The sequence below is a fragment of the Oncorhynchus mykiss genome, chromosome 14 (assembly GCF_057628025.1).
Source record: "Oncorhynchus mykiss isolate SJ-2025 chromosome 14, ASM5762802v1, whole genome shotgun sequence".
NCBI lineage: Eukaryota > Metazoa > Chordata > Actinopteri > Salmoniformes > Salmonidae > Oncorhynchus > Oncorhynchus mykiss.
Window position 1 is genome coordinate 20235961 of NC_143035.1, and position 16900 is coordinate 20252860.

Below are 16900 nucleotides of genomic sequence, written 5' to 3' on the forward strand. Positions count from 1 at the left end.
CTGGAATCTGATTGGTTTTCTGATCCATGTCCCTACCTTTAAAATAAAATGCATGCATACATACATACAGTACCAGTCAAAGTTTGGACACCTACAGATTCAATTCTGTATACATCTGTCCCTTTAGATACTGTGTTAACAAACCACTGTCGTGACGTTGTATTAGTTAATGTCACTGTTGCTCATCGAATGGTTACATGTTTCTAATTACATGATTAACTGAATCAAGCAATTATTAACCTGGGGCACCATGGGAAAACTAGTTTTTATTGAGTTTCTATTTCCCAAATTAACTCCATAGAATATCAGAATATCGATTTTACAACAGCCGCTAATTAACCAGTTGCCTCTGAACAATCTCGTTCTGAACGTCTTATAGCCCGTGAATCTGCACGGACCCGGGTCCCACTAATGAATTCGTACCACACCAATCTCAATTGAATATTTATTTATTAAAAAGCTAAAATTATGATAAAAGATACACATAGACAAAACACATTATAGGCTATTGATTAGAACTTAGTATAACGGGCCAACACATTATGGCGTGTGTTACCCACAATGGGAATTTCAAAAGAGAGAGAAAAAGAAAGTACACGAGAATATACATTTGGGTGAATTTGTCAGCTATGCTATTCTAACCCTAGCCTTGCCCAAACTGCCCCTCTTATGGGTCAGAATATAAGGATGTAATTACGTGGGGACGATCTCCGGGGATTCTCTGCGTGGACCGTTCCGTTGTTCGATGACTCACTTCTCCTGCGCACCTCCCTGCTCGTCCTCCCGGTGTCGGTGTATCTTTTTGGCTTAGGAGTCTGTTCCCTTACCCCTTTCTCTGGAAGGGGTCTTCTGAGGACAGACAGCTCTGTAGCTCAGAGCTCACAGCATAGGAATGAAACCCTTTAGATACCCCGATTCGATGAGGAGTGGAGGCTAGGTGGTTCGACTTGAATTCACCCGCTTAGACACAGCTACTCATCCGTAGCTTGGGTAGAAAAGGATTTCTTTGTCCTCAAACTTGCGTTGCGTTCTGGGTTGGTTGACTTTTTCAGACCCTGCTGCAGCTGGGGTCACGTATTCCTGTTGTAAATTCTATACTCACAGGTTTTATACCCTTGGGTCAGAAGTGGGCGTAGCCACCTTTAGGGCAATTCTCTGGGCGTACCAAGTTAATGAGGCAAGGCCTAGGTTTTTCTCAAATCCAATTTTAGACAACTAACTTCACCTTTCATCTTCCCCAAAACATTCTCTTTGATTTGGATATTTTCCATACAGCGTAGAATGTATAAACATCAAACATATACTAGGAAAAGCCTTGACATTACAATATTTTCGTAATAACGTCATCTATTAACCTTTAATAACAGAACAAAAATGACATACATTTTCATAGTCCATCTATCGTCATGACCACCATTGTGGCTGACGGAAACCATTGTTCCAAAGTCCCTTTATTTCATGTTTAATGTTCTGAGGCTGGTTCTCCGTAGTAACAGGACAAAGGAATTTGTCTGTGGCCTGAGATTTACCAGGGCCGTAAGGGGCCATAAACCCCCCCGCATCTTCAGACCCTTAGATCTCTCCTCCTCTGTTGGGGTTGAGAGATAATCTGTAGGGTTGGGGTCTCCTATAACCTGACCTGATCAAGACAGTCATGACACCACCAAACGAGCTTCAACGCCATACAACACTCCCTCCTTGGCCTCCAACTGCTCTTAAATGCTAGTAAAACGAAATGCATGCTCTTCAACCGATCGCTACCCGCCCGCCCGACTAGCATCACTACTCTGGGTGGTTCTGACTTATGTGGACAACTATAAATACCTAGCTGTCTGGTTAGACTGTAAACTCTCCTTCCAGACTCACATTAAGCATCTCCAATCCAAATATAATTCTAGAATTGGTTTCCTATTTAGCAACAAAGCCTCCTTCACCCATGCTGCCAAACATACCCTCGTAAAACTGACTATCCTACCGATCCTTGACTTCGGTGATGTCATTTACAAAATAGCCTCCAACACTCTACTCAGCAAACTGGATGCAGTCTATCACAGTGCCATCCGTTTTGTGACCAATGCCCCATTAACTACTCACCGCTGCGACATGTCTGCTCTCGTTGGATGGTCCTCGCTACATATTCGTTGCCAAATCCACTGGCTCCATCTATAAGTCTTTGCTAGGTAAAGCGCCACCTTATCTCAGCTTACTGGTCACCATAGCAACACCCACCCGTAGGACGTGCTCCAGCAGGTATATTTCACTGGTCATTCCCAAACCCTACCTTGGTCGCCTTTCCTTCCAGTTCTCTGCTGCTAATGACTGAAACGAATTGCAAAAATCACTGAAGTTGGAGACTTATATCTCCCTCACTAACTTTAAGCGTCAGCTGTCAGAGCAGCTTACCGATCGCTGTAGCTGTACACAGCCCATCTGTAAATAGCCCATCCAACTACCTACCTCATCCCCATATTTGTTTTTGTTTTTCTGCTCTTTTGCACACCAGTATTTCTACTTGCATATCCTCATCTGCACATGTATCATTCCAGTGTAAATTGCTAAATTGTAATTGTATTACTTAATAATAGTGAAGACATCAAAACTATGAAATAACACATACAATCAAGTATTAAACAAATATTCTATATTTGAGTTTTCAAAGTAGCCACCCTTTGCCTTGATGACAGCTTCAAATCAAATCAAATCACATTTTATTTGTCACATACACATGGTTAGCAGATGTTAATGCGAGTTTAGCGAAATGCTTTGCACAATCTTGGCTTTATCTCAACCAGCTTCATGAGGTAGTCACCTGGAATGTGTTTAAATTAGCAGGTGTGCCTTTTTTAATTTGTGGAATTTCTTTCCTTAATGCGTTTGAGCCAATCACTTGTGTTGTGACAAGGTCGGGCTAACTCCATATTATGGCAAGAACAGCTCAAATAAGCAAAGAGAAACAACAGTCCAATACTTCAAGAAAAGTTCAGTCAATCTGGAACATTTCAAGAACTTTGAAAGTTTCTTCAAGTGCTGTCGCAAAAACCATCAAGCGCTATGATGAAACTGTCTCTGAGGACCGCCACAGGAAAGGAAGACCCAGAGTTACCACTGCTGCAGAGGATTAGTTAATTAGTTACTAGACTCAGAAACTGCAGACCAAATAAATGCTTCAGAGTTCAAGTAACTGACACATCTCAACATCAACTGTAAAGGCCTTCATGGTTGAATTGCTGCAAAGAAACCACTACTAAAGGACACCAATAAGAAGGGACTTGCTTGGGCCAAGAAACACAAGCAATGGACATTAGAGTGGAAATCTTTCCTTTTGGTCTAATGAGTCCTAATTGACAAAGATTTTTTTGTGGTTCCAAACACTGACTTTGTGATGCAAAGTAGGTCAACTTGTGATCTCTGCACGTGTGGTTCCCACCATGAAGCATGGAGGAGATGTGATGATGTAGGGGTGCTTTGCTTGTGACACTGCTGGTGATTTATTTAGAATTCAAGGCACACTTAAGCAGCATGGCTACCACAGCATTCTGCAGCGATACACCATCTCATCTGGTTTGCGCTTAGTGGGATCATTTTGTTTTTCAACAGGACAATGACCCAAAACACACCTCCAGACTGTGTAAAGACTATTTGACAAAGGAGAGTGATTGTGCTGCGTCAGATGACCTGGCCTCCACAATGACCAGACCTCAACCCCCATTTGCATAGTTTGGAATGAGTTGGACCGCAGAGTGAAGGAAAAGCAGCCAACAAGTGCTCAGCATATGTGGGAACTTCTTCAAGCCTGTTGGAATAGCATTCCTCATGATGCTGGTTGAGAGAATGCCAAACCAAGTGAGTGCAAAGCTGTCACCAAGGCAAAGGGTGGCTACTTTGAAGAATCTCAAATATAAAATACATTTGGGCTACTATATGATTCCATATGTGTTATTTAATAGTTTTGATGTCTTCACTATTCTACAATGTTGAAAAAATAAAGAAAAACCTTGAATGAGTTGGTGTCCCAACTTTTGACTAGTACTGTATATCTATGACCAACAGATGCATATCTGTATTCCCAGTCATGTGAAATGCATAGAATAGGGCCTAATTAATTGTTTTCAATTGACTGATTTCCTTATATGAACTAACTCAGTAAAATCTTAGAAATTGGTTGCAATTTTTTGGTCAGTGTTTGTAGATTTGAAACCCAAACTGAATCAATGTAATGTGACATTTTCTGTAGCTCTGAAATAATTTTTAGAGGTTAAGCAATATTGTGAGCGTTCCATCTAGCCTATCAGAGGGCAAGGTAGAGCTACTGTCATGCTGCTCAGGCCTATCTAATCCTCTCCGATGTACATGAAGTGCCTAAGGGGGAGGGGCAAGCAAAGTCTCTTCCGGATGTGGGGCCTAGGAGGACTGTGGCCCACCACCCGAGGCGATTTAAGAAGCAAGTGAAGTGTAAAGCATTTTAGAGTCATGAATATTGCAGCAGACGTGTGTGTCAAGCAGCAGTGTGGAGACCAGAGCCCCTGCCTGTTGGTTAATTCATGTTTGTTATGCTTTATGCCACTAAAGGTTAGCTAATCATCCATGTTGTTCAGAGCTTATCCCCTAGTCAAACCCCTGCATTGTTACCAACTTTTTCTGCAATTTGAGGTGTACTGTTTCGAGCCTTGATGACGTCTGAATTCATCAGTTTGGCCCTCCATGCCGTTCTCATTACCTAGACAACATTAGTATGCATTCATTATTATGACGGCACAACCAAATACGAGGGTTTTGCAGACGTGTCCTTCCTATGTTCCCACGTATAAGCTTGCCAGATGTGGCTCTTAATGAACATGCTGTACATTGCTGCACTTGTAATGGCCTTTGTTTTTGATAACCTTACCACTCCCTAGTGGACTATCCACTCTTTTAGCCAGACTCTCTTTCCTGTCCATCTCTTGAGGGAAAAGCCTGTCTGCTCTGCAGTAGCCCTGCCACAGCCCAACCCTTTCTCCCTCTCTCTCTAGCTGTTCAATGTGCAGGGAAGATTCACAGTGCCCTTCATGCATCTCCCATATGGTCGAGAGGCTTGGGTGGGGGACTCGTCAGAGTTCCTCTACAGATGAGCGGTCTGGAAATGATTTGCCTATCCTGCAGGTGGTCCACTGAGAGTGCCTTTGCTGGCAGTGCTCCTTTTTTGTCACGGCTCTGACTCAAGCCTTCCAGTCAGAATGCATAGAGATGCTAACATGCTAATGGTTATTGCTTGTTGGACTGATTTGCTTCCTTTGTGATGGCTCTGTCTCAGGCCTTCCAGTGAGACAACAGTGAACCATGCTAAAGGCGATTGCCTATTAGGATAACATGTGAATTGTTATTGCCTGTTCGGCTAATGGCTATTTAGCTAACATGCTATTGGGCTAACATATTAATGGATGTAGGGATTTTGTCTAACAATGGCCGTAATGGCATTACTTAGAACAGCAAGGCCGTTCAGTTTTTGTGACATGACCTTGTTTAGTATTTTGAGTCACAGATTGCGTTTGGTGTTCTGCAGCAGGATCCTGCCCTCAACCTATTTTGCTCTCAAACTGGTCTTCCTCATCGTACACTAGTCTCAAAAAATCTGACCCTAGGCAACAGTGACTTGGGTCTGTGTTCAATTATATACTTTTTTGGCATAGAGGAAATACGTCACTGCCTACAGTACGTCACTAGTTTATCCGCTTGAATAAAATACAAAATAGTATCTAGCAAGATGGAGATCAGAGGTTATTTTTAATGAGTGCATTTCGCAAGTGACTCATTTGCATCAACTACCTTAACTAAAACCACTGCAAAGGTTTTGCCTGCAAACTTTGATTTTGAATCGTGACGTTCTAGCATGCCTGCCTCGTTTAATTCGTAGAGTCGCCAGAATAGTTTTCATCTTGCCTTTACATCCCCAAAATGTCTTTAATGTGCCATCATTGGCCAGCGTGGCAATCGGTGGGGTCTGTGATGGGAATGTGGGGTGTGTTAAAGGGAGACAGGCAGGTGCAGATGCGTAGGCTCTAGAACCCAGGCTGCCCGGCATATTGATGAAGGCTCAGCTGTGGTGCTCTGTCACTTAGACCCGTTAGTAGCTGGCTCCTGGAGGACAACTTATCGGATGAGAGCCTATCCTCCTGGAATATATAATGGGCCGACCAGGACCAGCTCTTCACAAAGGACCGCATGTATGGTCTCATTCACCGCTGGAGTGCTCCCTTAATTAATTAACAAAGCAATGGTTTTAAGTGGAAAGTGGTTTGATATAACTTACTGTGATTCGACATTGTGATTTGTTAAAAAGCCTGGTGTTTCTTTAAACATGTTTTGCAGCGTTTGATGAAGCCATTTGACCACCGTATTGTGTCCTGTACAGTAGACTGTGTTGATTTGTCCTGTACACGGTGTTGATTTGTACATTTTTCATCAATGGTGGTAGCAAGATCCTTTTAAACTGTATACTGCTTTCTTGCAGAGCCTCTTCAATCATACAAAGACTGTGGGGGTGGTATGGCCTCTATGCTTTTAGAGCAAACTGTATAAATGTTTGATTTGGTTCAAGTTGTGATGTCTCTCCACCTATCCTAGCATTCATTCCCCCTGGCAGTATTCAGTAATGTTATTTGAATAATTAAAATACAAGTGATTTACACTACATGCAGTTGAAGTCGGAAGTTTACATACACCTTAGCCAAGTACATTTAAACTCAGTTTTTCACAATTCCTGACATTTAATCCTAGTAAAAATGTCCTGTCTTAGGTCAGTTAGGATCACTACTTTATTTTAAGAATGTGAAATGTCAGAATAACAGTAGAGAGAATGGTTTTTCAGCTTTTGTTTCTTTCATCACATTCCCAGTGGGTCAGAAGTTTACATACACTCAATTAGTATTTGGTAGCATTGCCTTTTAAATGGTTTAACTTGGGTCAAACGTTTCAGATAGCCTTCCACAAGCTTCCCACAATAAGTTAGGTGAATTTTGGCCCATTCCTCCTGGCGTAACTGAGTCAGGTTTGTAGTCTTGCTCGCACACGCTTTTTCAGTTCTGCCCATGAATTTTCTATGGGATTGAGGTCAGGGCTTTGTGATTGCCACTCCATTGACTTTGTTGTCCTTAAGCCATTTTGCCACAACTTTGGAAGTATGCTTGGAGTCATTGCAAACAGTCGTCTGTTTTTTATGGCTGTTTTAGAACAGTGACTTCTTCGTTGCTGAGCGGCCTTTCAGGGTATGTCGATATAGGACTCGTTTTACTGTGGATATAGATACTTTTGTACCTGTTTCCTCCAGCATCTTCACATGGTTGTTGTTCTGTGATTGATTTGCACTTTTCGCACCACAGTATGTTCATCTCTAGGAGACAGAAGGCTTCTCCTTCCTGAGCGGTATGACGGCTGTGTGGTACCATGGTGTTTAATACTTGCGTACTATTGTTTGTACAGATGAACGTGGTACCTTCAGGCTTTTGGAAATTGCTCCCAAGAATGAACCAGACTTGTGTATGTCTACAATTATTTGATTTCTTTTGAATTTCCCATGATGTCAAGCAAAGAGGCACTGAGTTGAAGGTAGGCCTTGAAATACATCCACAGGTGCACCTCCAATTGACTCAAATGATATCAATTAGCCTATCTATTTGTCAGTTTCTTCTGAAACTCGTCAGTCTATTCTTGATCTAAGAAATTAAGGCTATTACATGGCTTTTTTTCTGGCCACTCTTCTGTAAAACCCAGCTCTGTGGAGTGTACGGCTTAGTGGTCCTACGGACAGATACTCCAATCTCCGCTGTGGAGCTTTGCAGCTCCTTCAGGGTTATCTTTGTTGTGCCTCTGATTAATGCCCACCTTGCCTGGTCTGTGAGTTTTGGTAAGCGGCCCTCTCTTGGCAGGTTTGTTGTGGTGCCATATTCTTTCAAAAACAATTATAAGGGATTTAATGGTGCTCTGTGGGATGTTCAAAGTTTTGTATATATTTTTATAACCCAACCCTGATCTGTACTTCCCAACAACTTTAACTTTGTCCCTGACCGGTTTGAAGAGTGCCTTGGTCTTCATGGTGCTGCTTGCTTAGTGGTGACCCTTGCTTAGCGGTATTGCAAACTCTGGGGTCTTTCAGAACAGGTGTACGGTCGTGGCCAAAAGTTTTGAATGACACAAATATACATTTTTGTTTGTATGATGGCAATTTGCATATACTCCAGAATGTTATGAAGAGTGATCAGATGAATTGCAATTCATTTCAAAGTCCCTCTTTGAAATGCAAATGAACTGAATCCCCAAAAAACATTTCCACTGCATTTCAGCACTGCCACAAAAGATCAGCTGACATGTCAGTGATGACAAAGACAAGGCTGGAGATCACTCTCATGCTGATTGAGTTTGAATAACAGACTGGAAGCTTCAGAAGGAGAGTGGTGCTTGGAATCATTGTTCTTCCTCTGTCAACCATGGTTACCTGCAAGGAAACATGTGCTGTCATCATTACTTTGCAGGAAAAGGGCTTCACAGGCAAGGATATTGCTGCCAGTAAGATTGCACCTAAATCAATTTATTGGGTCATCAAGAACTTCAAGGAGAGCGGTTCAATTGTTGTGAAGAAGGCTTCAGGGCGCCCAAGAAAGTCCAGCAACCCCCAGGAACGTCTAGGAAAAACATCAAGGGGGATGAATACTTCTGCAAGGCATTGTAGCACGTGAAAATCATCTATCATCGGTTGCAACACTCACTACCAAGTTCCAAACTGCCTCTGGCGGCAATCTCAGCACAAGAACCGTTTGCCGGGAAACTCATGAAATGGGTTTCCGTGGCCGAGTAGCCACACACAAGCTTAAAATATCACCATGCGCATTTTGCTGGTGTGGTGTAATGCTCGCCGCCAGTGGACTCTGGAGCAGTGGAAACGTGTTCTCTGGAATGATGAATCCCGCTTCATCATCTTGCAGTCAGACGGACGAATCTGGGTTTGGCGGATGCCAGGATAATGCTATCTGCCCCAATGCGTAGTGCCAACTACAAAGTTTGGAGGAGGAATAATGGTCTGGGGATGTTTTTCATGGTCCGGGATAGTCCCCTTAGTTCCAGTGAAGGGTAATCTTAACGCTGACTATGACATTCTAGACAATTCTGTGTTTCCAACTTTGTGGCAACAGTTGGGGAAGGCCCTTTTCCTGTTTCATTATGACAATGCCCCCGTGCACAAAGCGAGGTCCATACAGAAATGCTTTGTCGATCGGTGTGGAAGAACTTGACTGGCCTGCACAGAGCCCTGACCTCAAACACACCAAACACCTTATGGATGAATTGGAACGCCGACTGTGAGCCAGGCCTAATCGCCCAACATCAGTGCTCGACCTCACTAATGCTCTTGTGGCTGAATGGAAGCAAGGCCCCACAGCAATTTTTCCAACATCTAATGGAAAGCCTTCCCAGAAGAGTGGAGGCTGTTATAGCAGCAAAGGGGGGACCAACACCATATTAATGCCAATGATTTTGAAATGAGATGGTCGACGAGCAGGTGTCCACATATTTTTGTAAATCTAGTGTTTGTAAAACAGGACTATATACTAGAGGTCGACCGATTTTAATTGGAATGGGCGATTAAATTAGGGCCGATTTTCAAGTTTTCATAACAATCGGTAATCAGCATTTTTGGACACTGATTATGGCCGATTACATTGCACTCCACGAGGAGACTGCGTAGCAGGCTGACTACCTTTTTACGCTAGTGCAGCAAGGAGCCAAGGTACGTTGCTAGCTAGCATTAATTTTATCTTATAAAAAAAACAATAAATCTTAACATAATCAGTAGTTAACTATACATGGTTGATATTAATAGTTTATCTAGCTTGTCCTGCGTTGCATATAATCGATGCGGTACCTAATTTATCATCGGATCACAGGCTACTTCGCCAAACGGGTGATGATTTAACAAGCGCATTCGCAAAAAAAGCACTGTCGTTGCACCAATGTGTACCTAACCATAAACATCAATGCCTTTCTTAATCAATACACATGTATATATTTTTAAACCTGCATATTTAGTTAATATTGCCTGCTAACATTAATTTATTTTAATGGTGGAAATTGTTTCACTTCTCTTGCGTTCTGTGCAAGCAGAGTCAGGGTATATGCAGCAGTTTGGGCTGCCTGGCTCGTAGCAAACTGTGTGAAGACCATTTCTTCCTAACAAAGACCGTAATTAATTTGTCGGAATTGTACATAATTATGAAATAACGTTGAAGGTTGTGCAATGTAACCCCAATATTTAGACTTGGATGCCACCCGTTCGATAAAATAGGGAACAGTTCCGTATTCCACTGAAAGAATAAACGTTCTGTTTTCGAAATGATAGTTTCCGGATTTTACCATATTAATGACCTAAGGCTCGTATTTCTGTGTGTTATAATTAAGTCTATGATTTGACAGAGTAGTCTGACTGAGTGGTGGTAGGCAGCAGCAGGCTCGTAAGCATTCATTCAAACAGCACTTTCCTGTATTTGCCAGCAGCTCTTCGCTGTTTATGACTTCAAACCTATCAACAGAGATTAGGCTGGCAATGCTAAAGTACCTATTAGAACATCCAATAGTCAAAGGTATATGAAATACACACAGAGAGAGAGAGAAATAGTCCTATAATAACTACAACCTAAAACTTCTTACCTGGGAATATTGATGACTCATGTTAAAAGGAACCACCAGCTTTCATATGTTCTCATGTTCTGAGCAAGGAACTTAAATGTTAGCTTTTTGCATGGCAAATATTGCACTTTTACTTTCTTCTCCAACACTTTGTTTTTGCATTATTTAAACCAAATTGAACATGTTTCATTATATATTTGAGACTAAATAGATTTTATTGATGTATTGTATTAAGTTAAAATAAGTGTTCATTCAGTAGTTGAAATTGTCATTATTACAAATATATATAAAAATCGTGCGATTTTATTTATTTTTAAATCGGTATCAGCTTTTTTTGGTCCTCCAATAATTGGTATCAGTGTTGAAAAAATCATAATCGGTCGACCTCTACTATATACCCTGACACAGCAAGACACATCGTCCCAGGTCCAGGCTAATAAATGACAATAACATCATGATTTTTAAAAATGTTTAATATATGTAATTCACTGACATTCTTAAGGTTCAACTATTCTGGTGTGTGTACTTCCAAAGACCTTCATCTTTATCAGCCGGTGTGGCTCAACTCATAGCTTTACTATGTAGATATTCAACACAATAGGAACCTTGATTTCCACCGGCTTTGAATACAATTCTTTGAAGTGGAGCTGGCAACAGGCAGTGGAGCTGGCAACAGGCAGTGGAGCTGGCAACAGGCAGTGCAAGATTCTCATTACATACACTACTATATATTTGTCTAGTAGAGGCACTGTGGGTCAATGAAAAATGTATCCTTTGGTTTAGTCTGGTATATTTAGTCGACTGAAAATGTGTACTGCACAAAAATATAAACACAACATGTAAAGTGTTGGTCCATGTTTTATGAGCTGAAATAAAATATCCCAGAAATGTTCTATACGCACAAAAGCTAATTTCTCTCTAATTTTGTGCACAAATCTGTTTACATCCCTGTTAGTGAGCATTTCTCCCTTGCCAAGATAATTAATCCACCTGACCGGTGTGGCATATCAAGAAGCTGATTAAACTGCATGATCATTACACAGGTGCAACTTGTGCTGGGGACAATAAAAGGCCACTCTAAAATGTGCAGTATTGTCACACAACACAGTGCCACAGATGTCTGTGTGTAATTGGTGTGCTGACTGCAGGAATGTCCACCAGAGCTTTTGCCAGAGAATTGAATGCTCCTTTCTCTACCCTAAGCCGCCTCAAGATGTTCGGCAGTATGCCTAACCGGCCTTACTACCACAGACCACGTGTAACCATGCCAGCCCAGGACCTCCACATCTGGCTTCTTCACTTGAGGGATAGTCTGAGACCAGCTGATGAAACTGTGGTTTTGCATGACTTAAGAATTTCTGCACAAACTGTGAAACCGTCTCCGTGAAGCTCATCTGCATGCTCGTCGGCCTCACCAGAGTCTTGACCTGACTGCAGTTCGGCATCATAACTGACTTCTTCAGTGGGCAAATATTCCCCTTCGATGGCCACTGGCACACTGGAGAAGTGTGCTCTTCACGGATGAATCCTGGTTTTAACTTTACCTAACCTCCATGTTTCAGCATGATAATAATGCACGGCCCCATGTCTCAAGGATCTGTACACAATTCCTGGAAGCTGAAAATGTTCTAGTTCTTCTATGGCCTGCATACTCAACAGACGTTACCCATTGAGCATGTTTGGGATGCTCTGGATCGACGTGTACGACAGCGTGTTCCAGCAACTTCACATAGCCATTGAAGAGGAGTGGGACAACATTCCACAGGCCACAATCAACAGTCTGATCAACTTGATGCGAAGTAGATGTTGCGCTGCATGAGGAAATGTTGGTCACACCAGATACTGACTGGTTTTCAAATCCATGGTGACCAAAATATGCATGTCTGTATTCAAAAATCCATAGGGTCTAATGAATTTATTTCAATTGACTGATTTCCTTTTGAACTGTAACTCAGTAAAATATTTTGAAATTGTTGCATTTATGTTTTTGTTCAGTGTAATTTCCCTGTGGTCTGTGACTCCTAAATGTGACCAACCTTGATTAAAACATGACTGAATAAAAATTATTATTCCTGGTTAAAATACAATTTATACCAAGAGTAGGCTAAACCTGTATTTGTGAAACTTGCATTACACAGTATGATAATGACTAGATTGTTAACTGAGTTTAAACCAAAATGGGCACCTTTTGTTGATGTCTCCTTTCCCTCCGTTTTTCACAGAGGCGACCAATGGGAACGTCCCGGCTGGGCAGCGACCTCCACCTCGGATCCGCAACGTCCAAATCAATGGGCAGATCGTCAAACTGAAGTACTGCTACACCTGCAAGATCTTCCGACCACCTCGTGCCTCACACTGCAGTATATGTGACAACTGCGTGGGTAAGGGAGAGCACTCTTCTCCCTCCTGCTCTCTTCATTTTTTAATTAATTTTGTTATCATAGAAGAATTCACTCTGACACTGGGTATTGTGTTGGGGACTAGCTTTTCTTTTATCAGTGGGTGAAGGACACATTCTACAGAAGTTTTTAAATGTTTGCTCAAGACTTGACCTTGCCTACATTGATTTGTCAATGTTGTTAAAACCAGACAACAGGGCAGTTCCATGGAAAATGCCTTCCTTCCAGATAATAACCACACCCACTAGTTTTATTCAAAATGTGATTTTGATTTTTTTTTACCAAAAAAATTCAGTGAAATACAACACGGACTTGATTGCATTGAGGAAGAAGTAGTGTGTTTTTGTTTCGTCTTGCTCCTGGGCAAAGCTGTATGTACATCAAACCCTCTCCCTTCCTTGATAGAGGATAGAGGATAGAGCCCTTAGTGCAGAGTATCCTGTAAGGAGACAGGCTGCTGTGTCATGATGGGGGTGTGTGACCCAGACAGACTGTAGCAGGTGCGCTGGCCCCACACAGACGGCCCTGTGTTCTAACCATGACTGTGCATAGAGGCACACACTGATCCTTCACCGTCTTCTCTATCCTCACTCTGTACTTGCGGGCATGTGTGCCATATATGATTTAGTAGTCTATTATCTACACAATGCTCATATACCGTACATCAACAGACCATGCGTATATCTGATGGTTCTTCCTCATTGTTATTATGCTCCAATGCAGAAGTCTTCCCACCTGCATGCTTTCATAATTTTCATTTAAATAATGTTGTGAAACTATCCAGGGCGTGCTTGTTATCTGCCACCGGGAGAACCGTTTAAAGCAAGATGTTTTGCCTCGGAAGCTATCTGACCCGGCATTGACTCTGGTAATAATGAGATGGGGGTCACTATATTCAGACCAGAGGGAATTATAAGGAAACGGCTCCTATTGCTTGTAATAACCGTGCACTCGTCTTTGAGGGTTAGTGACCTTTTGTAGCAGAGGACATTTGGATAATGGCTGCTTTACCTTTGTTGAACAGGTTGTTGTCAGAATTAGTTGTCAATGTCTACCTAGCTAAACGCGTGGAAGGCAATGTGATGCCAATATGTTGGTCTGCCAAATTCATTACTGGTCTGTGTGTGTGTGTGTGTGTCTCTTTGTTATAGCCTGCAGTTTACTCTTTGTTAGTCAAATGTCTTTTACTATCTTTGATACATTAAACCAGCAGAACTTTGGGGAAGGGTCTATCCTATGGATTCATTGGCATCTCCAAGTTAAATTGAACTAAGTTAGTTTTTTTGTGTCTATGATGGAGTGACGTTTGATCCCATGGCCCCAGAACCTCTTCCCATCGGTCTTTAACCTCATTGGTCTTTAACCTCATTGGTCTTTAACCTCATCCACCTCGGTCTTTAACCTCATCCCCCTCTTCTCTACAGATCGCTTTGACCATCACTGCCCCTGGGTGGGCAACTGTGTGGGCAAGAGGAACTACCGTTACTTCTACCTGTTCACCCTGTCCCTGTCTCTGCTCACCATCTACATCTTCACCTTCAATATCGTACACGTGGTGATGCGTGAGTATTCTCCTGGAGCTACAGGGAGGAGGGGGGAGGGGGGGAGGGGGGGTGTGTATGTGTGGGGCTTGGCACGCCGGAATGTTACTGTTGTGTCACAGCCAAGACCAGAGGAGCTTTTGGTATAATATTCTAAGGTAGGTCCAGGTCAGTTTCAGACCATGACAGATTTCCAGACATGGTGTTTACAGATTGGTGGACAGGAAATGCACAGGTTTGCGGGAAGCTGTCACTATTGACAGTTGAGGGAATGTAACCAAACTGGGTGGGGCTTGTCAAGTGAGTGATGAGGGCTAAATATGGTGATAAGTGATGAAACCGAGACCTAGTTCAGCTGAGGCTTGACTAAAGCGTGAAGTGACATGCAACGCTAACTGCCTGGATGACACACACACTCTCTTTTGTGTTCCTATATGGGCCTTTACAGACAGCAGGAGGGCAGGGAAAAGCATAGAGCATTTAAAGTCAGAATAATTAGCTCCAGGCTTCTGAGCTTAATTCAAGCCTCAGTCAGCGTGCTGTCAATGTTGTCCCTAATTTGTATTAATATATATTTTTTTAATGGTGTAGTGGAGTGAGTGAGAGGGGAATATTTAAGTGCATGTCTTAGAGTGTATTAGATGTGTGTGGTGTGTTTGAGAGCTTGAGTGTATCACAGAAACCCTCTTAACTATGTACACGTCTCTACAGGCTCGGTAAACTCCGGGTTTGTGAAGACACTACAGGACACCCCTGGGACATATCCTTTCAGTTCCACAAAGTTTGGGGTCACTTAGAAATGTCCTTGTTTTTGAAAGAAAAGCAAAAAAAAATGTCCATTAAAATAACATCAAATGGATCAGAAATACAGTGTAGACATTGTTAATGTTGTAAATGACTATTGTAACTGAAAACTGCCTCAATACCATCTGTTTATTGACCTTTAGGGCCACCGTAGCTTCCCCCTCAGGGCCACCGTAGCTTCCCCCTTAGGGCCACCGTAGCTTCCCCCTTAGGGCCACCGTAGCTTCCCCCTTAGGGCCACTAAAAGAAACGAAGACACTATTAATAATACAGTCAAATTGAGTTATAAGCTGAATCGTCACTGGGACATGGAATGTCAAAAGACCTAATAAATCATTAGTGATTGCAATAATGTCATGAAAGACCTATCCTTGACCTGTGGACTTTGAGAGCTTGTAGTGCAGTATCTGTGCTGTTGTTTCCTTAACCTGATCCCACTGTGCTGGAAGTGCTGGTGTGCTTCTTCACCTTGTGGTCAGTGGTGGGACTGACAGGCTTCCATACTTACCTGATCTCCCTCAACCAGACCACCAATGAGGACGTGAGTATCTATATTCTCTACCATTCTCTATATTATGTCTCAATAGTTTAAACTAGCGTCCTCTATCACTGGTGATTTAAAGAATGGAGATATGGAAAGGGAGGACATTTTAGATTAACACAGCTGGTCGTCTTGAAAATATTAGACCTAGGGCAGCAGCACTAGGTCAGGGAATCATGATGGATTATCTTGGTCAATTAGATTTAACAATAATAATAATTAGTCTGTGGAGTGTCCTTTTTAGACAGACGACTCTTATAACAAATCACAAGTTTGGGTAGACAGGGCTTAAAATTGTGCTCATTAAAAACTCTTACCATAGCCAGTAGGCAGACCTGCCGGAATGTTGCGATATAAAACCAAAATTTGCAGGCAAAACCTTTGCAGTGGTTTTAGTGAAGGTGATTGATACAAACTAGCCACTTGTGAAACTCACTCTTGCTAGTTACTATTTTGTGTCCGGGGGATGTTTACGCTAGGGCAACAAGTGGATAAGGCAATGTTGTAAGAAAGCCGGATGTCTCCACTCTGCCCTTTCCTCTCTGCCAAACCACGTTTAAGTACAGGCGGGTATGCTGGAACATTGGTGCATTGCGGGAGGCAAGCCGTCTCTCTAGAGACACTACACAGCTGGACACTTGAGTAAAAGGTTTTTACATGACCACAGATCTGGGTTCAGATGAACCCTAGTACTTAAGGAGCTGCAATAAGATCGAACCCTGTGTCAGTTGTTAGGATCTTCTTCACTCCAGGGTACTGTTAATGCTAAAAGGGGAGTACTAACATGGCGGGGCTTCATGTGGCTGGAAAGATACACACTTAGGGTGGGTAGTGTAAACATTACAGTTATACCACCTGTCACCTAGGCAACCACACACACCCTTTTTGTGCTTTGCAGTCTTAGTTGGCACTAAAAGGCTGGAATCAATCAAATCCGTCATAGCAATATTTACTTTATATGACCA

The 16900-nt window shown here is 42.3% G+C and overlaps 1 protein-coding gene across 1 annotated transcript in view; it reads left to right on the top strand.

The window, feature by feature from the left end:
* LOC110488959 (palmitoyltransferase ZDHHC9) overlaps nucleotides 1-16900 on the top strand; it is a 42725-nt gene that overhangs the window by 16870 nt on the left and 8955 nt on the right. Inside the window, exons 3-6 of the mRNA XM_036943122.2 lie at nucleotides 12873-13031; nucleotides 14474-14611; nucleotides 15302-15350; nucleotides 15833-15935. Coding sequence (XP_036799017.1) covers nucleotides 12873-13031; nucleotides 14474-14611; nucleotides 15302-15350; nucleotides 15833-15935 — 449 coding nt within the window. The remainder of the gene's footprint in view (nucleotides 1-12872; nucleotides 13032-14473; nucleotides 14612-15301; nucleotides 15351-15832; nucleotides 15936-16900) is intronic.